This window comes from Cetorhinus maximus, chromosome 5 (assembly GCF_964194155.1).
Source record: "Cetorhinus maximus chromosome 5, sCetMax3.hap1.1, whole genome shotgun sequence".
NCBI classification, from domain to species: Eukaryota; Metazoa; Chordata; class Chondrichthyes; order Lamniformes; family Cetorhinidae; genus Cetorhinus; species Cetorhinus maximus.
This window is the reverse complement of record NC_135883.1, coordinates 103,236,982-103,262,416: the sequence shown is the minus strand read 5'-3', so window position 1 is coordinate 103,262,416 and position 25,435 is coordinate 103,236,982. Positions and strand designations below refer to the sequence as shown.

The 25,435-nt window shown below is 44.6% G+C and overlaps 1 protein-coding gene across 4 annotated transcripts in view; it reads left to right on the top strand.

Annotated features, from left to right (window-relative positions):
* epha7 (eph receptor A7) overlaps positions 1 to 25,435 on the top strand; it is a 305,043-nt gene that overhangs the window by 237,342 nt on the left and 42,266 nt on the right. For 2 of the 4 annotated variants that reach the window (XM_078542273.1, XM_078542276.1), the window contains exons 7-9: positions 1,335 to 1,503; positions 14,345 to 14,498; positions 16,842 to 16,897. In XM_078542273.1, coding sequence (XP_078398399.1) covers positions 1,335 to 1,503; positions 14,345 to 14,498; positions 16,842 to 16,897 — 379 coding nt within the window. Of the gene's footprint in view, positions 1 to 1,334; positions 1,504 to 14,344; positions 14,499 to 15,433; positions 15,476 to 16,841; positions 16,898 to 25,435 lie in introns of all 4 variants that reach the window. The other 2 variants (XM_078542274.1, XM_078542275.1) reach the window with 2 other exon arrangements.

Sequence of the window (25,435 nt, the reverse complement as noted above, 5' to 3'; positions counted from 1 at the left end):
AATGGTTTTACAAACTGAGCACCAAATAAACTCTTGGAAAATGTAGTGGTATCTAACAAATGCATAGTCCTAGGTTAGCCCTGTTGCATTCTGCCACAAGTGACAGCCATTGGGATATGCTCCCATACCTCTCAATTCCCCTCCTACTGTCTAACAGCCTAAGTTTTATGCCATTGTCTTGTGTTCTGGGGTTTTATATCAGTTTTTATTATTTCACTTCCATTTCCACTTCTGTTTCCCACACAGCCCCCCCACCCCACCCCACTCCACCCCAGGTACTACACAGAGAATAGGCAGGTGAGTGGCTAATCTTGGATTTGTCAAAGCAGCACAAGGTGATTATTGTCTCTGCACACTGCCTCCTCCCCTCCCCCCAATGTCACTGCTGCATCTAGCACTATCTGGAGAATCATAAGTGTGAACTTATGGTGTGTTAAACCATATGTTGGAGCTCCAGAGGACTGTCAGTGTACTTTTTGCCTTCACTTTTAAGATATGCATTGTCAATAATCAACCAAACCACAGACGACCTCCAGCTCTGAACAAAGAGTGTGGCCTGATGGTCATTAGTGTGCATAAACAACCATAGTCATAACACTGTGATTGGTAAAGGCAGTATTAGTGCAGTCATATCACCTAGATGCAACAGCAAGTTGGTATCTAACCTTTCAGACGTTAACTAATCAGATTAAAATGGCAGATACTGCCTGATATACTAATAACAAATCCCCAAGGAGTAATTCCACCTGGTGGCAAAATGCTGCTCATACTCCCTCCACCAGCAGTAAATGACTTCTCTCTACTAAGTGGAATATATTCGCTTTGAAGCTTGTTTTTGTTGTGCAATTGAAATGATAAAAATGAATTAGTGTTGGAATTAGATACTGGAGCTGAATTCTGTGTATTAAACAGAGTATTTGGAGGCTGAGTTCTTCCATTTTAGAGATTAAGCTCAGCTAAGATGAAAGTATCAAAATTATAGACTAGAATAAGCTTTAAAAGCCTATTTTAACAAGATAGGATACAACTAGATAGAATATGATAGATTCCCAGGGTAGTTTTCAAAGCCTAAAACGTAACCACAAAGTTTAGGTGAAGTCACAAGCTGCAACTTCGAAGCTCTAGTGGTTTGTGAATGTTATTTGAATCTTTCAATTAAATATATACCCTGTAACTCATGGATATTACATCATGTATGTAATGTACAATATATACATTTTTTTTAAAAATCAAGAAACATGAATTTTAATACAATAACTCCAAAATCATAAACATTTTCTCTCTCATTTTTTAAATCTTGCTGCAACCTTTAATGCAAGTCATTTGTTTTCCAGAATCTAAAAGAACGCACTTACTCCACAGTCAAAGCTACCTCAACATCAACTACCATTAATAACCTGAAACCAGGCACAGCCTACATATTCCAGATTCGAGCATTTACCACTGCTGGCTATGGGAACTACAGTCCCAGGCTGGAGGTCTTAACCCTTGAGGAGAGTACAGGTAAGAGCTGTGAAAACTCCCCTTCTGTACTTTCAGGCAAGAAAAAATGCTCAAAGCAGATTCAACCTGATTCAAAAATCTGTAAGAGGAAAGGCCAAGGTGAGTTATTCCAGGCTGTGTTTCATCTTCAGCCAAGGCAGGAGTAGGTTCTCCTCTGGTTAATAATGATTTTATACAGCTGCAAGAAACCAAGGGGAGGGGAAGGGAAGATATTTTCATTGAGAAAGGTTAATGCACTGACTGCAATTTCTTCTGTGCAAGGTTTTACCCTTCCCATATTGTTGATAAACCAATTGTTGAATCTTTAGATTTTAATAACAAACTTCCTTTCATGGTAGGTGAAGTTTCCTGGGCTCCCACAAAGAATCGGTAAGTTTATAAAGTGGGAGACTGCTAATATATTCTGATCTCTGCCAGAAGTCTTCTGAGGAACTACAATTGGACTCCTATTGCCATTATCGGCTGCCCAGGCTTGAGTCATTGCTTGTGCCATGACAGTGAATCACAGCCCCAAATTACTTATGGGCATATTGAACTTTTTAAGGGAGATGTGTGCTTTAGTAAAAAAAGGCATACAAGCAAAAGCTTGCTGAGAATATAAAGTAATCACTTGCTGGAAAATTACTATGTGGATTATACTTGACTGACTAATCCAGAAAGAACATGGAATATCGCAACTAAAAGGGTGTCAAGGCCTACTTCAGACAGAGACACTTGAAAGGAGGAGATGCAATGCAAAAGACTGAACTTTAATCTCCTGTGGTTGCAGAGACAATAGAGACTGATTACCACATCTCAGCAGAAATCATCCCCTCTTGGGCTGTAACTCAGAATGTGAAAATGGTCTGAGTTAAAAGAAAGCAGATTCTGAGCAAAAGACATGTTTGTTTTTCCCTTCCAGGAATACACATGAAAAAGGGTTTAAAAAGCTAGCTGCTTTTTAGGTTAAAAACCTAATTTGTATCTTCTAGCTCTGGTGTGCTAGTGTATGCTGTGAAGGTCACAGCAGAATAACATGAACTAGACATCCCTGCAGCTTGGAGGCAAGTCAGCAAAGCCACAGTGTTATGATATGGCAGGTGATGTGTGCCAGGTGGACCAAATCCACAAGGGAAATCTGGCCATGCTATCACAATGTTTTTGCAATTTGTATTTATTATGAGAAGATTTGTGCACTGAATTCAGAAGTAATGAGCCCACTAACACCTTTAGAGATTTTAAAAATTAAATTAAAACATTTATTAATAAAAGAAAAGATTTCAAGCACACACATAAGATTACAGTTACTTAATACTATAACCAATCCCAAAATTTCCTAATTAACCTGACTGCCAACTACACACCCTCTTTAAGGCAACAGTCCAAAATAGATTTTAAACTTAGATAGGCAATCCAGCAAGTTTACCACAGCACCCACTCAACAGTGGAATTCTCAAGGCATTTCTCCAACCTTGGTTACGGAACACAGCAGACTTCTGCAAAAGTGACTGGAGGTTTTGTCCCCAAGGCTATATTACACAATCCTTTTAGGTCTTTTATGCCCCCCCCTGCCCCCGCACCCAGCATAGCCTTCCATCCTTCTTTATACATGTTTCTCTCTCTTTAATCTTTAAATTCCATTGTCCTATATGTCTTTGGAAATTTGCTTTTCCCATAATATAAAAATCCTTCATGTTGCCAATATGATCAGTACCTTTGGAAAAAACATAAGCATACTGCTTGGCCTTGCTCATCTTGTTAGTTGTAAACATCCTATCATCCCTTTGAAACCTAAACAACCCCTTCATTTATCTAAAAATGCTAATTTCCTTCACATCCTACATGCTGCCCTCATCCATGTTTACTCATTAGCATTTCAAATGCCTTTTACACCCAATTTCTTTTGATAATTTCAATCTTGCAGTCTATCTGACTCCAATTCAATTAAATCACACAGACAGAGCCATACACACTCACACTCATAAACCTACTTTACAGTAAACCACAATAATATAATGAAAAATATGATAGTTTCTTGACACACAGTCAAAAAGGAAACAGGACAACTGCTTCATCTAACCTGCAGAACCAAGCGTCTCCAAACCAACTGCTCAACTGCCAAATTCAGCTCTACCGGAATCACCCAAATAACGATCGCAACATTTCGCCATCTATTCCTCATGGACAAGCCAAAGACTGATTTGTATATCTTTTTTCACTTTTATTTTTGGACTCAACTTCTCATTTATGATCTGCATGTATGTATGTTGCATTTTTATTATTTTTATCGGGTTTAGCAACTAACAAACTTACTCTTTCTTTGATTCAAGAAAGTCTTGAATGGCTCCTTCTAAAACATAAATATATTTGGACTGGGAAAGGTATCCACAAGAGAAGCGATCCCTTTTAAATTAACCTTGTCGCAACCAACTGAAGGTGTTGAATAAAGAAGGAGAGCCAGCTCATTCCTTCTCACCCGGGAGCATAACAAATTGGTGTCCCATTCAGGAAGTTAACAATTTGGGGTTTCTCACCCAGGATCTTGGCATATTGGGGGATCTCATCCCGGGACCAGTCGCTACTGTCAAGTATCACAAATTGATCAACCAATGCATTGTTTAGACCTCAGTTTTTAACAATAGCTGAGGTGCCAGATGGTAACTGAGGTCCATGAAACCACAACCAGGTAAAGAATTCACAACATCAAAGAAAGGCATGAGTGGTAGGTTTATTTTTTCCAAATAGGCTGTTTTTTTCTGTGCTGCTTGTGCTGAAAGATAGTAAGCAAAATCTCATTACATAAGGTCATTTTAATCAGCTCCAATTACCTTGTCTCTGCCCTGAATTTGCATTGCTATGAAAGAGTTACTTTTTGATAAGTCTAAATTCTTTTGTCAGTTTAACAATGGATTTTGTATAGTTTTAAATTGGGCATGGGACTGCACCAGTAGTCATCTCCCATTGGCTAGTTAAAAGATGATTTCATTTTCATGAGTAATAAACATAACGTACAGCACATAATATTTTTATAAAAGCAAAATACTGCACATGCTGGAAATCTGGGGTAGAATTTTCCCTCTGTCGGGGGGTTTTGCGGGCAAGGGTGGGCGCGGACTCGATCGGCACCACCGACCAGGTCCGCACCGCCATTTTACATGGGTGGGCCAATTAAGGCCCGCCCAGCGTGACGCATGCCCGGAAGTGCTGAGCGGTCCTTGTGCGGGCAGGGGGAGGGATGCCTGAGTTGGGGCTTGCACTCTTTCCCACATGCGCGCGAAAGAGCACAGAAATCTCCCTGAGTGACAGAGGTGCCTCAGGGAGATTAGTTTAAGTTCCAAAAAATTTAACAAAGAAGAAAAAAAATTTAAGACATGTTCCCTAATGTGGCAGTGTCACATGAGCTGGGACATGTCAATGAACTTTAATGAAAAATGTATTTAATTTATAAACCCTTCATGAAACCTCATCCCGCCCGTCGATGAGGTTCCATGAAAAATGAGAAGGCTGCCTGGGCTCTTCACCTGCCCGCCAACCTTAAGGTTGGATGGGCAGCTTTCTCAATAGGCTTAATAATTTAATTAATGGCCTTAACAGGACTTTCGGCTGCGCGCCTGTCGAACTGAAAATCTAAATGACGCGTGGTGATGTCGGGACGCACGCCCGACATCACCCCACGTCATTTTATGCCTCAGCGAGTGGACTCCGCCCCCGCTCGGCGAGCCAAAGATTCAGCCCCTGAAGTAAAAAACAGAAATTACTGGAAAAACGCAGGTTTGAGAGAGAAACAGAGTTAACATTTTGAGCCCAATGTGACTCATCTTTGATTGTATTGTGTGATATAGACTGATATCACTTATGTTGGCTGTGTTTTATGACATACATTAGATCTTATGGTGCCCTGCTTGTATTGTATGACACATGCTGACCTACTTTTCTGTAATTGGTGAATTATCACTTGAGAAATTTGTCTTGGTCACATCACAATCACTAATACTTCAATAATAGAACAAAAAACTGCGGATGCTGGAAATCCAAAACAAAAACAGAATTACCTGGAAAAAACTCAGCAGGTCTGGCAGCATCAGCGGAGAAGAAAAGAGTTGACGTTTCGAGTCCTCATGACCCTTCAACAGAACTGAGTAAAGTTAGGAGAGGGATGAAATATAAGCTGGTTTAAGGTTGGGGGGGGGGGGAGAGAAGTTTGTGGGGTGGTGTGGTTGTAGGGACAAGCAAGCAGTGATAGGAGCAGATAATCAAAAGATGTCACAGACAAAGGAACAAAGAGGTGTTGAAGGTGGTGATATTATCTAAACGAATGTGCTAATTAAGAATGGATGGCAGGACATTCAAGGTACAGCTCTAGTGGGGGTGGGGTGGAGTGGAAAGACTAACATGGCATAAAAGGTATAGATTTAAAAATAATGGAAATAGGTGGGAAAAGAAAAATCTATATACATTATTGGAAAAAACAAAAGGGAGGGGGAAGAAACGGGGTGAGGATGGAGGAGGGAGTTCAAGATCTAAAGTTGTTGAATTCAATATTCAGTCCGGAAGGCTGTAAAGTGCCTAGTCGGAAGATGAGATGCTGTTCCTCCAGTAATACTTCAATGTTTTTCTGATAACTACACATAATGACTGTCAATCAAACAATAATGCCTTTAAGCTTTCACAATAGTTAATGTAAACAAAATACCATCAGATACGAGGGAGTGATTTTAAGGCTATTGTCTCATTGGGATTTTAAAACACTTTTCAACAATTGAGCCAATGTGATTATTCTCTTGGTACTTATTAACTTGCATTTATTTCACAAATGCAGTTACATTTTTCAATGGGCAGGAATGGTTTCAGAGCAGTTTAAAAGTAGAACATCTATTGTGTGCCTCAGAATTACGCCATCACATTTATCATTTTATGTAATCTCCTTGACTGGTTTCCTCATCTTCCTATGGATTTTTTAACGCCCATTTTTAAATGGCAGGACTCTTTTGGTGATTGATTTGATATTCACAACAACGTCACAACTGTACAATGAGAGCAAGAAAAGGAATGGTTAAACATTGTTTAATTAAGGTTTCCAAACTAATGTAATTGACTCCTACCTAACTAAGCTATCATTTCCCTTAACGTTATTTATTTCCTATGGGCACCCTTCATCTGCCACCAACATAAGTAGATTAACTCAGTAATTTTCTAATCTTGCCTCAAGCTCAACCTTCACCTGTAGTGTTGGGGTCAGCCCATTTGGGACTGACACTTTCCAGGAAGCCTTTAAGAATTCATTGATGTCCTCTTTTCTAGTATTTCATTGCACTTACACATGGGCATATTATTAGCTTTCCAATCAGCTTAGATTTTCTTAATTAGATAACATTGTTGTAATTGCTCTGCTTATGATAAGTGCAGTACTTCATTACTCCCTGGCACTCATTCTTCGCCTTGCAATCAAACTAAGCGAGGACTGGGAATTTAAGCATTCAGTATCGATGGCGAGCAGTTAAAGGCAGTAAGTAATCATATTGTCTGTGACTGAATCTTTAGGTCCTCTAGCTAGATTTCCACAATTAAGTGGTTAGCTGGCACCAGATGGACTGACTTGTAGAAACACCCAAGTTTAGCTACTGCAGGAATTATTTGCGAATTGCAGTTTGACCTAGTTTCAGTGGAGAAAATCAGCAAAAGACCAAATAATCTTGCTTCTGCCCACAATTATAAGCGCATTAATAAAATATGCATACATTTTTTGAATATATCTTTATTATCGCTGTGTGGGTGTGAAGAAAGACTTCTGGAAGCACCGTAGAAATGGAACTGTTGTCCTGTTATCTAAATTGACTTCAGTTAAGTGAATTTGCCACTAAAAGATTTAGGCCTGGATTTTTGCTCCTGAGCCGGAAGACTCTGCGCTTCCAGCTCAGGAGAAAGTTTCCCGAATGTTCTTATTTTCGTTCCAGGGCAATTGTTAACAGCAGTTGCGCAGGCTGATCCCAGAAGCGTTGCGGAGGCAGCCACAGAGGGTGCTGGGTGCGGAGTCGGGCTGTGTGGCCTCTGTGCCCCAGGGACCCAGGAGAAAAAGGATCAAATAATAAACAGCCCTCTAGCTCTCAGCCCTCACAAGCTCTCAAAAGGCGGAATGTTTCCAAATTTGCACTAAGTGCAGTAGCGGGCATGCTGCCCGCCGACAGAGATGGCAGGTTTTCACGCCCTATTGTCCCGAGCCCACCTCATTATTTATGCACTCCTGGGACTCGCGCTGTTTCCATGGCAGGCAGGCTCCTCATTCACCCACCCGCCATCACCCCACGGTTGCATCACGACTGGCACCACGTTTAAAGGCCTGCCGCAAGCACAGCAATCATTGCTTCCAGCTCACCACCGTTGCCCGGGAGACACGGCCCTCAAAGACAAAAAGACTGGTTTAATGGTGGGACTCTCGAGCAACTGCTGGATGCCATGGAGGCCCACCAGGATCTCCTGTACCCCTGCTCTGACCGCAGGATGGGCAGCAACGTGACCAATTCGGCTTGGGAGGCGGTGGCAGCGGTGGTCAGCACCAACTCCCTTGAGAAGAGGACAGCCACCCAGTGCCACAAGAAGATGAATGATGATCTCTGTTCTGCCAGGGTAAGCCACTCTTTTCATCACTCTCAACTCACATACTCACAAACCCAGCACACATCCACAATGACCTCACTCACTGCCAGTTCATGGGACATCACCATTCACTCTCTCATACTCACCATCATTGTCCTCATCCTGTCCATGGGACCACTCACCACCCACACAGGCCAGGCACATTTATCATCTGGCCCAGTAGGCATCCTGCTTACACTTTCTCCATCTCTGTCCATGCAGGACAAGCTGGCACACAACAAGAGAGGGAGGTTGCAGACCGGTGGAGGAATGCTTGAAGTCAAGCTCCTCACGGACTTTGAAAACAGAGCCATCCAGCTGGCCGGCGAGGATCTGGACTGGTCCTGTGCTGACGGTGAGGTCGGCGCTGCTCTACAAAGTGAGGACCCAGCAGTGCAATATCCATCAGACAATCATGCATTGAGTGATGTGTCCTCTTTCACAGGCCACTGCCGTGCACTAATTATCTCTCCTTGCTTTCACAGGCACATCTGCCAAACAGCTGACGGAGCCCATGACCCAGAGTCTCCAATCAAGCCTCCAATCAACCTCTGAAGAGGAATCTGAAGGCACCCTCCCTAAAGTCCCGTCACAGTGCTCACCCACACCCTCCACTAGAGCAGAGACACACACACCTCGATGGGACCTAGCTTTAGAGTAACCCTGGGATCACAATCTGGTGAGCACATCACACTGTCTGATCCACTGCAGGCGGCGGTAGGGACTTCCCAGGTGCCCGACACTTGGAGGACTGCTGGAGACCAGAAATATGCTGAGTCGAAGTCAGATGACGAGCCTCTGGACTCGGTCACGTCACAGTTGCTGGAGCTGCAAAGGCAAGTTTGGGAACATCAGGAAGGGATGTCCGCTGCATTCCTCAGATTTCAAGGCACGATGAAGGAGTCGGTCTGCCTTCAGTCTGAGGCTATAGCACTGGCATGTCAATGCACCGATGTCAACACTGGTAGGATAGTGGCCACCATGGAGACCTTGGTCCTGCACAGCTGCACAGGCTCAACTCCAGCGCTGATGCCTTAGTTGGCCTCCAACAATTTGTATGCAAGAGGGGTGCTGGGCAGCTTGGTCTCACTCCAGCTACCCCTGCTTCTCAAGGATTCAGCCTGGGGCTCCCGGGCACCCTTGAGAGGAGGATCCACAGGTGCACACTTCAGGACCATCCATCCAGGTGACTCCGAGAGTGTCCGACCCATCCGACTACCCTCTTCCTGTGACCTCAGCAGCTCTAGCTCCACAGGCTGAGGAGAGTACCACTGCCAGATAGCAGGACCCTGAAAGCAGGCTGGGGCCCTCTAAGCCTTAGCCCTCCAGGAGACGCCTGCCAAAGTTATCACAGACAGGGCGTCACAGTCAGCAGGCTGCCTCCACCTCCACTGTGGATGTCTGGGGAGCACCAAGACGTAGCAGCAGGGTTAGGACAGTTAAGGAGAATTAGTTGCACAGCCTGGGCACGGGTGTTAATGTCAGGCTCAGTCCAGGGCATCTTCCCTGTGCTCTGTGCAGCCTTCAGACTAAAGTGATGGTCCGGCCTCACACTCCCTGGAGACATTACTGATGCCTGCGCACCTTGATGGTGCTTGTCATTGCTGCCAGAATGTAGGGGGCAGGCACCACAGAGTTCTCTCATTCTCTCTGTGTGCTCTCAGCACCTATAAGGAGGGGCTGGCCTCCATCTCTTCAGCATCTGTGACTGGTGAAGCTGTGCTCCAACTCCTGAAGGGCTAAGGTGCTGAAGGCAGACAAAGCATCAGATGCTTCTAAAGTTTCATGGCTGCATCTCTATGATATGACCCTGATCACAGAGCGCAAGCGAGCTGCCCTTGGCCACACAGGAGTCAGACATTCTCAGAAGCTGTGTGAAGATTTATGGAGTATCGTCAATGTATATCGTCATCATCCCCCTGCAGTGGAATGACTATTAGGGCCTCTGCCGCCTCTCCATGACAGAGCATTCTCACAGAGGTCATGTGGTTTGCCATAAGCCAGACTGGAATCAAACATTCACAGGTGCAATGTGAGGATCTATGGGGTCACCTCACCGCATGTCGTCATCATCCTCTACAAATCTAGCACCTCTGAGGGCCTCCTGACCACGCCTGCCTCATCTAGCCAGTGCAAGGGCCTCATCCCTATCATCGTCACCTCTGAGGACCTCCTCAGCCTCATCCCCATCAGCGTCGTCTTCATCAGAGGAGATACGCAGATCCTCCATCTCCTCCTCAGTCAGCTCGTCTCCCTGTTGGAACGCCAGGTTATGCAGGGCACAGCAGGCAACGAAGATTCGTGACACCCTCTTGCGTGGCTCCACCAGACCAGTCCAGGCACTGGAACTTCATCTTCAGCATCCCGATGGTCTGCTCCGCCAAGGTGCGAGCTGCTGCATGAGCCTCATTATACCATCGCTCTGCTGCAGTCTGAGGCCTCCGCATGGGTGTCATCAGCCACGGCCTCTGCAGGTAGCCTTTGTCCCCAAGGAGCCAACCCTGCAGCCTCTGTGGATCCTGGAAGACTTCAAGGATCTGTGACCAACTGAGGATGCAGGCGTCGTGCACAGTCCCTGGAAACTGCGCAGACCTGCAGAATGCGTTTCTGGTGGTCACATACCAGCTGCACATTCAGCGAATGGAACCCCTTACGGTTGATGTAGTTCACCCTGTGTTGCGAAGGAGATCTAAACGCCACGTGAGTGCAGTCAATCGCACCCTGCACATGTGGGGAACCCGAGATCTGGGTGAATCCAATCGTTCTTGCATCCTGGCTGTCCTGGTCCCAGGCGAATTGCACAAAGTTGTGTGCCCTCTCAAAGATGGCCTCTGTGACCTCATGGATGTATTTTTTGGTGGAGGCTTGAGAGATCCCACAGAGGTCACCTGTGGAGCCCTGAAAGGAGCCACTGGCATAAAAATTGAGCGCCACGGTCACTTTCACAGCCACTGGCAGTGGATGCCCTCCATGTTCCTGCGGTGCCAAATCCTGCAGTAACGAGCAGATGTGAGCAACCAGTTCCCTAGACACTTGCAGTCTTCGGCGACACTGGTTCTCGGTCAGGAATGAAAGGCGGCGTTTATAGAAACTGGATATTGCTAGGCGCCGGCCTGCGATGGTTCACTGTGACTCTTGGGTGGCATGTGCGGGAGCCCCAGCTGCCCCTTCTTCCTGAGGCTGCTGCTCCTGCCTCTGGACAGCCACGAGCCTCAGTTGCTTTCTCCTCCATCTTCTTCGCGCTCTGTAGGCCTCAGGGATACAGCTCGTTCACAGGCTCCATGATCCTGATATACTTTTCCTGCAGGATGAAAGAGAGAGACACGTGGTTAGCATGGCTGTACTAAGAACTTATCCTGGTTAAGTGTGATGACCACTTAACACTTCCTGGAGAGTGCTGGCCAGAGATTAGTGCACTGCATGGCTGCCCTGTTAGCTTGAGCCATGAGAGAGACTGGTCCAAACCAGGATGCTGACGTTGCAAGGGGCTGTGAGCACCTCCAGCAGTGACTGCTTTAGCGAGGAGATTGTACAATGTGCGCAGTCCAACTGCTCTGCAGTCCACTTAAGTGCTCAAGAATTTGCAGTCTGTGATTGGGGGGTGGAGGGGGGAGCTCTGGAGAACTTGGTGGCACTTTGATGCCTCTGCATTGCTTGAGTGGGCAGATAAGGTAGGAGCCCAACTCCAATCATACCAATGTGGCTACGCCTGAGCTGTCTCATTTGCAAAGGAATGGTCACTTTCTACAGGTTTCTCGAATGCGTGGCCACTTCCCTCACCCACTCCCGTCCCCCACCCTGAATGCTTGCGCGCCATATTCAATGGCAGGGCTGCCCTTGACCCCCCACTCCATCACCAGTTGCCTCAGAGGCAGGGCTGCACCTGCCCCACCCCCCCCCTTCATAAGTCGCCTCAACGGCAAAGCTGCATTTGTCCCTCCACTCCCCCTCACCCTCAAAGGTCATCCCATAGGCAAGGCAGAACTTAACCCGACTTTACGATGCCCCTGAAGTCTGCAAAGCAATAGGCAATACTGACAAGCTCTGCATATCGTTGCTGTGCACTCACCTCCAGTTCACCCAAAATGCAGGCTGCCAAATGCACGTTGCCTCTGTGCTGTTGTGAAACACGTCGGCGTGCTATCCCTTGGATGGACGATCCAGCGGGCGTGCAAGAGTCTGACAGGATGGCCTCATAATGATGTGCTGATGTATTACAATGAGGTTCCCAATGACTGAATGCAGCCCACCGTCAGCAGCTGAGTGGATACTCGCGACCTGCATTCCGGTCATCGTGAAACCGATCGCGCCATATTGTCTGCCTTGTCACCAATCATGCCCACCGCCAGCAGGCGCAGAAAATTTCACCCAAACTGTGAACTGACAGGCACCCCGCTGTGATAATGATAGGTTGTGAAATCAGTCATGCAGCACAAATCTTATAATTAGGTTAACAGAGCAGGTGAAATAATAAGCACTGACTTTTATTAACTACAGGATGTTTTTTTTATTTTAACATTTAAAGACCAGATTTAAATGCCTTGACAGGTTGACAGTTCCAATGAGTTTACCTACTTGTTGTGCATATTCATGTCTGATTTTAACAACCCCAGAAGGCACCTTACCTCTCCAAAATAGTACCCTACCTCTCCAAAGAACTCTGGTAAGTTTAGACCTCTTTCTGAAAAGTGTAAAGCCCACAAGTCGTATTTTGGGCATCCCACTAATGAAAATCGGATTTGTTTGATGGCAGCTGCACTTTCTTATGTGCAGCTACCTCTGTGAACCACAATTGTGAAAATTACAACTCGCCGCCATTCACCGTGCCCCCCCGCCCCCCTTGCCCCCACTCACACACCCCCAATGAAATTGATATGTGACGGGTTCGGTAGCAGGACTTCCAAAATCGAGGTATTGGTGCCATTTTGGCTAAGGCAAAGACTCTCTCCATGCCCGCAAATATTCAGGCCTCAAATGATGATTCATTTGGGTTCAAATAAACAAATGCCTGCTGTTTAGCTGTCAAAGCTGCACAGATCTCCAAGGTTGTCAGCACAGCAAAATTTTTCCACGTGTTAACCACTCTCCCAGAATAGCAGTATTTCACCATGGTCTATTTGGATCTAGAATTTCATTAAGTCAGAATCCACACATCCCTCGTTTTCTTTTACTGTGGTATTGTTCTGTATCTAATAAAGGTAATTCTTATTTCATCCATGCAATTTTGGTCCATTCAGACCAGTGGATGAAGGTTCCTTCGCGAATGTTTATTAGCTGTTCTTGATCATTTGGCCAAAGTAGTCACCACTCGCTCTTTGATACGCTGGTGTTTTGATAACCTTTTTCTCTCTATACACTAAAGATAGAAGGCATAATCAAATCCATAGATCTTGTATAAATTGAACTCTGTGCAACATCAATTTATATCGCTTCAATCTTCATTTACAATATTTACCCTTAGTTTGTACTTCTGGCAGCCTACATTGAGTGTTTTGACTATGGAATGAGAAACATAACAAATCACATTGACAGTAATTAATTAAAGATAAATGTGAGTAATCTAATAGAAGGAGTTTTGCTCCATCCTTTGCCTGTGGATGCTAAAATATTTATGATTTAAATGGGTCAATTTGACACCTCATTATTCACTAATAGTATCAGTTTTCTGCCTCTGTACACTCCTCTTAAAGACATATTTGGCCAGGCTCATTTTAATTTGCAACTAAGAAATTTCTGATTACATTAACAGCAAAACTCTGTCTGTGTTACACCCTTAAGGCTGCAAGTCCACTTCAGTCCTTTCAATAGCTGCTAAACTGATCAGTTGAAATACAGGATTATACGAGAGAATTTCAAGCAGGAGGTGGGGGATTCTTCAGATTTGTCAATAGATTATAAAATTATTTGCAAACAGGAAGTTCTTACTTTCTTGACCAAACATTTCAATAATATCACAGGTTTAAGCATCTATTCAGGATGCATGTAAATTGTGGAAAATCAGATGCACACCTGTTGCGTCCTCATGAACAGAATAATAGATTCTAAAACTAGACTGTCAGACAATACAGAAGCTGATCTCTTTTCCAAGAAAAGCTACATTGATTACACTGAGTTATGTTAACTTCTTTTGTGCACCTGGAGATTTCTTTTACTCCCAGTATTTTGTGAAATATTATCCTGCTGTGATCTCAGCCATCCTGATTTGAAATGTTTCCCATTCTGTTCCTAGCTACAGCTGCTTCCACTGAACAGAACCCAGTCATTATCATTGCTGTGGTTGCCGTAGCAGGGACCATCATCCTGGTCTTCATGGTGTTTGGCTTCATTATTGGACGAAGGTATGGAACTAAGGAACATGCAGACGTGGGGCACACGATCGAGGGGTACGTGATCGTGCTGTGTACAATTAAAGTAAATCCTATTGTGGGAGAGGAGATGATTGCAATATGTCTGATTGCTGGGTAGATGATGACAGCCCGCTCTGAAGGCCTTAAACTTTTACCAATCATGCTGCAATAGCAGGAAGTCAAATCAGCTAACTAGAATAATGCATAGCCAGTGCAAATAGAGATGTTCATAGTCTTCATATGGTTATAAATGTAAGAATTAAACCATCAACTAACCCAATACACATACTTAATTCGTTCCATGGTTTTTTGTTGCATATGATATATGTAATATCCTCCAATGTCTTTTCTCTGCAATTCATTTCCTTGGCATGGCTCTCTCCCATGGTACAACTCAAGCTATTATAAGACAGAAGTTTCATTTCTTCCAATAATTTCTTCTTTCATGTCTGTACAATTACCACAAGTATACCTCAGGACCCCATTCTTGACTCCCACCTCTTTGTTATTTATGCCATTGATATGTTATTCTTTGGTGATATTATCTACAGATATAGCGTCAATCTCCACAAGCGTTCAGCTCTACTTCAGAAGTACTTCATTGGCTGTAAAATGCTTTGGGATGTCCTGAGGTCATGAAAGGCACTAAATAAATGCAAGTCTTTCTTTTCTTTTTTACCTCTTTGCTTCCAGCATCAACACAATCAGCTAGTAATAACATCTGCAGGAGTTGAAGTTTCCTTCAGCTTAAATTTGATACAGCAGAGCCCACTCTCCTCAGCTCCCACAGCACCACCTGCCACTGCCCTCTGTTCCATCATCTCTAAAACCTTCTGTCTTGGCACTCTTTCCCTTTCTTTAAAATGCCTCCTAAAAACCTTTCTGTTCCACCATGCTTTTAGCCCTCACCCCTAAACTACTGTTTCCCTTTCTCTCCTGCTTGATGTTCATCTTTCTTCCACCGTGTGAAGCATTCTGAGATGTTTTCCTTACGCGAGGAGAGCGATAGAAATGTAAGTTGTTATTGTACTTTTCTTGCTTATGGTAATTGTCTTGCACTGTATCTGATGCTTTGCAGGTTAATAACGCAGGCAAATGACTGGGTGACATAAAGGCACAGGCAGAGTAAGGATGATGTGTGTCAGAAATACTGCCTTAGAAAAATATCATCTGCTTTTTCTAATATGCCACTGTGTATCCCACAGGTGCACTGGGTAGATATAGCATTTTATTTGCTTGGAAATTATGCATTACTGTGAGAACTCTCAACATTTCCAACCTTTGCATTATTGGCTCCATTAAGATAAACAGTGAGGATTTAGATACGAACTCATCAACTATTCATACTTTATATATATATATAATGATATTGTACAGTGTCATTACCTGTTCATAAAATGATATATTTAATCTACTGCCTGCAAACTTCCAAGATTTGTATTTTGGCAAGTTTAGATTATTTTTCTCTGATTTTGTAACTTGAACCCAGCTCTCCCAGGTCTGTTCTTTTCCACGCTTCACTCTACTGTATAGTATAATTCTATGTAATAACATATAATAAAGCAACACAAACTGACTTTTGCGAATCAGAAAGTTTAAATCTTGCCATATCCTGTATAAGCATAAACACTATCACCCCGCATAATAAGTTTCCAACTTGTACATTAGTGCACAGTATAGAACACTCATGCTACATAACAGCATACAATGCAGGCAAAAGATATCCTTACTCTACAATAGCTCAAATCAAGGTACAAGCATCAAGCATCAGATTGTACAATATCATATAATAGTTTGCAATACACAATAGTACACAACATATCAGACTGTACAATAATGCTCATGGGTGAAATTAAACTTATATGAGAGCATAAAATGGATGGTAGCAAATCAGTCCCTCATTTTACAATGTGCCTGAATTTCTCTCATTGATTTCAATGTAGGGACAAATTGGACAAAGTATACAATGCGCAGCTGATCTGTTACCAACCATTTTGTGTCGCTGCCAGAGTTGAATTTCACCCCAGAATATCCATCCAGTAGATTTAGCACATGGGCAAAATATCCATACTTTACAATAGAGTACAATACAGGCACAAAATATTTATTCTAGTGTACAAGATATGCATGAACATGAACAACAAAAATAGTGTAATATACACTTGTGCATTAATAAAGATTATTAAAGTCAGAGATGCCATGTCCAAGAGTGATTGAATAACAAGTGCACACTGGACGCTGGATCTGAGAATCTTATGCTGAACAGTAAGTTTGATCTGTTGGTCCCGTAGCAGGTGCTGGCATCTGTACTCAGCAACTGAAGCTGGTGTATATCAAAGATGTATTAACATTAATGAATTGTCTCATTTTCTTATTCAGACACTGTGGCTACAGCAAAGCTGAGCAAGAGGGGGATGAAGAGCTCTATTTCCATTGTAAGTATACTAACTAACCCTTCAGCTCTTAGAAGCACTTGGGCCTTTCTTTCCCCAAATATTTTTTCATTCGCTGCAGCTCTGTCTTGTTGAATTATATTTTGTCCTTCCTTTCTCCCACTTTAAACTTTGCAATACTAAACATGGCAATAATTTAATGCAGAAACAAGGTTTCTAATGAGTTATGTGCTATGCTTCTCGCTTTGTTTTTATTGATTATCCTGCATCATTCCACCAAAGCCCAAGTCTAAGAAACCATTAAATTGAAATTGCTGCAGTCAGTTTAAAAGGTACACAAAGTGAAGACATGCAACCATAAAGAATGCAATAATGAATGGCTTTATTTTATGTACCTGTTTTTGACACTTTGTGCTGAGTAGCTGATTAGTTTCAATATGTAAGCAGCACAGCTGCCAAATATTTAAAGTTGTATAGTTCCAGAAATCTGTACAGACCAAATATGCTAGAAATGGAAGGAGATCCAAAAGCACTTTGAAGAAAAACAGACAACATAACATTCTAAGTACAGATCTTCCATTGGAACTGGTGAAGTGTCTACACCGAGACCTTTAACCTGCCTGTTCTCTTAAACAGATGCTGAAGGACCTGCTGCTTTCAGCATTAGTGTTTTTATTTCAGTCTCCCAGCATTTACAATTGTTCTTTTCATTTATTTTGTTTAAAATCAGTGGAGGAGAATTTCAATTCATGGCTGCAGGTTTTCTGCTGCTGTTACCTCCGAATATTGTGTTACATTCTGCTGTGGCCAAGCTATGCTGAAATAGCATTGGATGCCATAATGGTTCAGGTGAATTTTAGTCATCTGGAGCACCTGCCTAAAATAGCTGTTATGCTACTTCAAGATGCAAATCGAAGCCCTGGGTTGGTTGGAGGGTCCCCAAAGCAATTCAATGCAAATGGGCAGAGCTTGCTCCCTTAATGTTCCACCTAGTTGTATCAGGCATGGAGGGGTCTAAGCATTACTACTTAAAGGGACCTTTTAAAGGCTAAACAAAAAAGAGCCCTGGGAAATTTCAGAATTTGCTTTTGTGAATCCTGGAGAAGTAAGAATGTCCTTCCTCATCCCACAAGATATTTCATCCCATTTTAAAAGTATTGGGCCCCTGTACACCACTACTCCCACACCCCCATTCCTAGTTCCGCCCTCCCTCAAAGCCATCCTCCCAATAGCTCAGCATGGGAGCCCGCTGATTTCCTACTGTCCCAGGCCAGCTAACTGCAGTAGGATGCCCATTTGGTGGTAGAAACTTTTAAATGAGGCTGAAAGCCAACTTTGGCTCAGACCTCAGGTTACCACGGTCAGGTGCCTAAAGCCACCACTCTGCCAATCTTATGCCTGTTTTGGGCACAAGTCAGATTTTTCATTTCTCTACTGCATTCATTCTTCAAAACAATCCTTCTATAAACATTAATGCTTGGAATTACTTTGTGTGTTCTCTTTATTGCTCACCATAACTTCAGGAGAAGATCAGTGGAAACTAGAGCTATAACATAACTGACCATTTATACCATTTCTCCAGGGTTTTTGCCAATCTCCGACTGAAGCTACTGTGGATGATCGGAAGATTTGCCACAGAATTTACATCCCCAGCTTTGTAAATTGCATTGTACTGTTTATCAGTTTGAGTCACACTTACCAATCTGTGTTACACATTAGTTTTCAAAGGGTTTATGCTTACCATTACAGAAATGTGGACTTTTTACAGCAGCAACTGAACAGGTCAATTAATCTGATTCACTTGATGTTGAATGGCAGTCAGAATTCTGTAAGCATACAAAAGGTGTCTCTCTCTCACCTTTATGTCTAAGATAGAATATAACCTAGACTGATGAGATAGCAGACTTGTATAAGAATAGCTGTCGTTAGAAATGAACATGTCACACTGGTGTAATGAAGCTTGTGCTTTTTCAGGATTAGAATTAAGACAAATCATGGGAGGAGTATAAAAGGAACTTCTGCAGCTGTTTGTACTTTAGAACTACAACATCCCATGGTACTTCACACGAGTGAAGATGTTAAACAATAGTAAGAGGTAAAACAGGTTGGAGACTAAGATCAGGGGCAAGGTTTTCAGGTTGTCGGGCAAGCGCGGTGGGCAGGCCCGGGAGCGGCTGGGAAACTGCCCACCGCCCGCGATCGGCACAAAATGTTCCCTGGGTGGGGGACTTCAATGTCCATCACCAAGAGTGGCTCAGTAGCACCACTACTGACTGAGCTGGCTGAGTCCTAAATGACATAGCTTCTAGACTGGGTCTGTGAAGGAACCAATAAGAGAGGGAAACATACTTGACCTCATCCTCACCAACCTGCCTGCTGCAGATGCATCTGTCCATGACAGTATCATTAGGAGTGACCACCGCACAGTCATTGTGGAGATAAAGTCTCGTCTTCACATTGAGGATATCCTCCAGCGTGTTTTGTGGCACTACCACAGTGCTAAACACGAAGGACTTTGAACAGATCTAGCAACTGGGCATCCATGAGGCCCTGTGGGCAGCAGAATTGTATTTGAACACAATCTGTAAGCTCATGGCCCAGCATATCCCCCACTCTACGATTACCATCAAGCCAAGGGATCAACGCTGGTTCAATGAAGAGTGCAGGAGGGCATGCCAGGAGCAGCACCAGGCATACCTAAAAATGAGGTGTCAACCTGGTGAAGCTATAAAACAGGGCTACTTGCATGCCAAACAGCATTAGCGGCAAGTGAGAGACAGAGCTAAGTGATCCCACAACCAACGGATCAGATCCAAGCTCTGCAGTCCTGCCATATCCAGTCATGAATGGTGTTGAACAATTAAACAACTCACTGGAGGAGGAGGCTCCACAAATATCCCCATCCTCAATGATGGAGGAGCCCAGCACAGCAGTGCAAAAGATAAGGCTGAAGCGTTCGCAACAATCTTCAGCCAGAAGTGCCGAGCAGATGATCCATCTCGGCCTCCTCCAGAGGTCCCCAGCATCACAGATGCCAGTCTTCAGCCAATTTGATTCACCCCACGTGATATCAAGAAATAGCTGAAGGCACTGGATACTGCAAAGGCTATAGGCCCTCACAACATTCCAGCAATAGTACTGAAGACTTGTGCTCCAGAACTTGCCGCACCCCTAGCCAAGCTGTTCCAGTACAGCTACAACACTGGCATCTACCAGGCTATGTGGAAAATTGCCCAGGCAGGACAAATCCAACCTGGCCAATTACTGCCCCATCAGTCTACTCTCCATCATCAGTAAAGTAATGGAAAGGGTCATCAACAGTGCTATCAAGCGGCACTTGCTTAGCAATAACCTGCTCACTGCTACCCAGTTTGGGTTTTGCCAGGGCCACTCAGTTCCTGTCCTCATTACAGCCTTGGTTCAAACATGGACAAAAGAGCTGAAATCACGAGGTGAGGTGAGAGTGACTGCTCTTAACATCAAAGCTGCACTTGACCGAGTGTGACATCAAGGAGCCCTAGCAAAACTGGAGTCATTGGGAATCGGGGGAAAACTCTCTGCTGGTTGGAGTCATACCCAGCACAAAGGAAGATGGTTGTAGTTGTTGGAGGTCAGTCATCTCAACTCCAGAACATCAGTGCAGGAGTTCCTCAGGGTAGTGTCCTAGGCCCAACCATCTTCATCAATGACCTTCCTTTCATCATAAGGTCAGAAGTGGGGATGTTCACTGATGATTGCCCAATGTTCAGCACCATTCACAACTCCTCAGACACTAAAGCAGTCTATTTCCAAATGCAGCTGGACCTGGACAATATCCAGGCTTGGGCTGACAAGTAGCAAGTAACATTCATGCCACACAACTGTCAGGAAATGACCATCTCCAACAAGAGAGAATCCATTCATAACCCCTTGATGTTCAATGGCTGAATCCCCCACTATCAACATCCTGGGGGTTACCATTGACCCCAAACTGAACTGGACTAGCCATATAAATACTGTGGCTACAAGAGCAGATCAGAGTCTAGCAATAGTGTGACGAATAACTCACCTCTTGACTCCCCAAAGCCTGTCCACCATCTACAAGGCACAAGTCAGGAGTATGATGGAATACTCTCCACTTGCCTGGATGAGTGCAGCTCCTACAACACTGAAGAAGCTGGACACCGTCCAGGACAAAGCATCCCACTTGATTGGCACAACATCCACAAACGTTCAATCCCTCCACCACTGACGCTCAGTAGCAGTAGTGTGTACCATCTACAAGATGCACTGCAGAAATTCACCAAGGCTCCTTAGACAGCACCTTCCAAATCCACGACCACTACCATCTAGAATGACAAGAGCAGCAGATAGATGGGAACTCCGCCAGCTGGAAGTTCCCCTCCAAGTCACTTACCATCCTGACTTGGAAATATATCGCCGTTCCTTCACTGTCGCTGGGTCAAAATCCCGGAACTCCCTTCCGAATAGCACTGTGAATGTACCTACACCACATGGACTGCTACGGTTCAAGAAGGCAACTCACCACCACCTTCTCAAGGGCAACTAGGGATGGGCAATAAATTCTGACCCAGCCAGCGAAGCCCACATCCCGTGGATGAATAAAAAAAAAAGTTAGATAGATTCTTGATAAGCAAAGGGTAAAAGGTTTTCGGGGTTAGGTGGGAATGTGGATTTGAGGTTACAATCAGATCAGCTACGTTCTCATTGAATGGTGCAGTGGGCTCAAAGAGCTGAATAGCCTACTCATGCTCCTAATTTGTATGTTCGTAAAAATGGGCGCAGGGCACTCACATATGTCATGTACAGGAAAGGCAGAGGTAGCAGCATGCAGCTAGCACCATTGTACCTGGGCCTGGGATGGCAGAGCTCCCAGTCAAATTAGCAAGGAGGAGGAGCCTGAGATATTACCCTGAGCGAAGGGTCTACTGGAACAGGTATAGCTTCCTCAAAAAGACCCAAGAACAGTGTAGACAAAGGCTCAGAATGGCTCAAGAAATAGTCAGAGATACTGCGCCATGTTGGAGACTTTACACCTCGAACAACAGGTGCCCAGGCCCTGTCAATTGTGGTGAAAGTTACCGTAGCCCTAAATGTTTATGTAGCCAGCTCCTTCCAGGACCCTGGTGCAGACTTCTGTGGCATCTTGCAATGAGCCATCCACAAGCGCATAATATCAGTGACCAATGCCCTCTTCACTGGCTGGGGAGGACACTATTTTTCCAACAGATGTGGAGTCTTGGAGCCAAAGAGCTATAGAGTTCACGACAATAGAGCTGGCTTTCCACAAGTGCAAGGTGTGATAGATTGCACACACATCACCATCAAAGCACCATCACAGGAGGCACACAGATATATGAATAGAAAATCTTTTCACTCTATCAACGGCAGCTTGTGTGCAACCACAATAAGGTTTTCCTCCATGTCTGGGTCTGACTCCCTGGAAGCTGCCATGACCCTTTCATCCTGAGGGAGCCAAACCTTTTCGAGCCTATACCCCAGGTCCATGGCTGCTACTGGGCGATAAGAGCCGCTTACTCCATTGCATCAAGTAGAGACAGTGCCAGAACAGCTTTATAACAGCAGTCACCTTCAAACCAGGGCACCCATCAAGTTGGCCATTGGCCTTTTAAAAATGCATTTCCGATTCTTTGACCGCTCAGGAGGAACGCTACAAGGGTGTTTAGGATAGTGGTGGCCTGGGGCATGCTGCATAGCATGATGCAGCAAAGGGGTGTACATATGCAAAATCCAGAGCCCAGTGAAGAGGACTCCCATCGGAGGAAGAGGTGAAGGAGGAGGTGAAGCCATCTGCCTTAGATGAAGAGGTAACTGAGGAGAACAAGCATGGGGATGAGGGACACAATGGGGGAAATGAGAGGCATGCCCGGGTACCTAGAGCTGGTTCAGTACATGATGCCATAGTCAACAGGGAGAACCTAAAACAACAGCGCTCCTCCTAAGCAACATTTGAGGATATAGATGCACCCTTAGAAACAAATGGCTGTCTAGCTGTCACTGGATGAGTGCCTTTGGTACCATTGCTGCCTCACTTCTTCCAGGAGATGGCCCATCCACCACAAGAGAGAGATCTAAAGGTGTCTTCGAGACTTTCTTGCATCACAATGGTTAAATTCTTCACCTTCATAAGTCAGCATCCAGTCATCTTAAGGGACTGACCATAAGATGCACTGTGATTCCTTCACAACTTCCTGTCACTGAGTGACTTCCAGCGCGGCCCTTTATATAGAGCCTGAGGCCGGGATTTTCTGTGCCCGCTTGCGTGTTCAATGGCGTGAGCGGACAATATGGAGAGAAGGCCAAAAATCATTTTCACAATGTCGTGAAGCTAGTTTGTGATCATTCACTCAGCCCGTCGATGGCGGGCCACATTCCCGACCACCGAACGTCGGGAACCTCATTGTAGTACGTCAGCATATCATTATAAGGCCAGCCAGCTGGACTCATCCAACCTCAAACCCAACTCAACCCAACTCTCGCTGGATTGTCGGCGGGAAAACACGCCAGCGTATTTCACAACATCACATATAAGGTGTGCACTTGGCAGCCTGCACTTTTCTCGGGTCTTCAAGGTTTGTTTGCCTACCTTGCTTCAGTCAGCACTCACAGTGATCAGCGCCAGGCTTCACAGACAGCACCACCACTTTTAGGGGACCCCATGGGTAGGTCTCTACCTATCAGATTAGCCATATGTGGGTGGCTTTTCAATGGCTGCTGGGCTAGGACTTGCTTGGGGGCAATGGAGAAGTGGCCTCAGGCAAGGGAAGAGGCTGCATGCTGACAGCTGTACTGAGGAAGGAGGGTATCCCAGGGTATCCCACATGTTGATCTGTGCAAGTAGCCTCAAGATGGTGAGGGCTGAGGAGGCAGTCTCCAGAGGAGATAAGGCCAGATGGACGTGTGAGGGTGTGTACGTGAGAATGGGTGGTGATGTCCCTTGAGCTGGCAGTGAGTGAGATGCCAGTGAATGTGTGATGGGCTTGAGTGTGGTTGCCTTACCCTGGCCACATGGATGAGATCATTCATCCTCCATCTGCATTGGCTGGCCAACCGTTTCTTTGCAGCATTGGCACTGATCACCACTGCCAAGCCAGAGAGGTAACGTTGCTGCCTCTCCTGCGGCCAGAGCATGGGTAGAGGACATCACAGCGAGCCTCCATGGCATCCAAAAGGGCTGCAGTCTTCTTGTCTTCTGGGGCCATGTCTTCTTTGCTGCAGTCCTGGGCTGGAAGCACTGAGCACGTTTGTACTTTAAATGTGTTACCTGGTGTGATGAATCAAGAGGTGATGGCTTGGCAGGTGAATCGGAGGCTGCCTGCCATGGAGACAACATGTTTCCCAGGAATGCATAATTAATGCAGCAGGTTAGGGATGATACGGCGTGAAAAGCCACCATTGTAGCCGGTGGGTAAAACAAAGTTTTTCCCGCCCGCTACCGCACTTAGTGCAAATCTGGGACGATTCCACCCTGAGTTGTGAAAAGCCAGCCTCCTATATCGTGATTGGCTCTGCCTCTGAAGTGTTTCCAGGATCAGCAGACCCAACTTCAGCCCACACCCTGCTCCCAGCCATAAAGATTGCGTGTCCGGAGCCACATTTTCCCAAGCAGGTGTATGAAGCAAGGAAATTTTCCGACTCCTGCTAGCCGCCTCGAGGATGAAAGTGCAGCCCTGTATGTCAAATATCTCCAATTTACACCAATACTTCCAATGATAATTTGCACACTTATATCTTAGTAAGTATTTCCAAAACAGGCATTTTAATTATACCACTCATTTATGTTCTAATAATAGAACCATTTAATAATTTTACGCTTAGAAAATCCAATTTCAAGATGATTTTATACCATTGGCCTAGATATGAATTATAAAAATTGCACCCTCACTTTGCATGAATGTGTATGTATATAAATAACTGTGTGTGTCCCTGCGCCTTTATAGGCACACATAGGCCAGTATGTACGTGTGTATATGTGCTTGTGTGTTTGTATGAGTGTCTGTATGTGTGTATATGGTGTCAATCACAATTGAAATCTGATCCATATTGTTAATTTTAGAGTGCATCAGTCACCAGTAGCGAAACCTCACGAGAGCTACTCGTGTACTGACAGCTATGACTCAGACCCCACAGTACATCAGCCATCAGTTTAGAAATTTTGGCTGTATTTCCCTTGATATTTACCTGCAGTAACTGCAGCCTAATGATGTCTCCATGGCCCACAATGCTAACCACCTTAAGCAAATCATTAATTAAGCAAGAGGGGCTGTCGTGTACAAGGCTGGGCAGCTTTGAGGTGGGTGATGATGGTGGGAGTAAGAAATAAGCTCTTCAAAACATAGATATACACGAATGACTAGCACAGACAAATAAAATGTATGGGTGTCATATTAATCAGACTGCGTTTAGAAGAGATTGGCTTTCTCACCAATAGTTAATTGGTATCTGTTTACATGAAGAATGCTCAGCAAATTGACGGCAGATGGATCCCATTAATAAGTTTCACTTTAAGACCCAGTTTATCATTTATATTGCCAGAACACTTGTGATAAGACATTCATA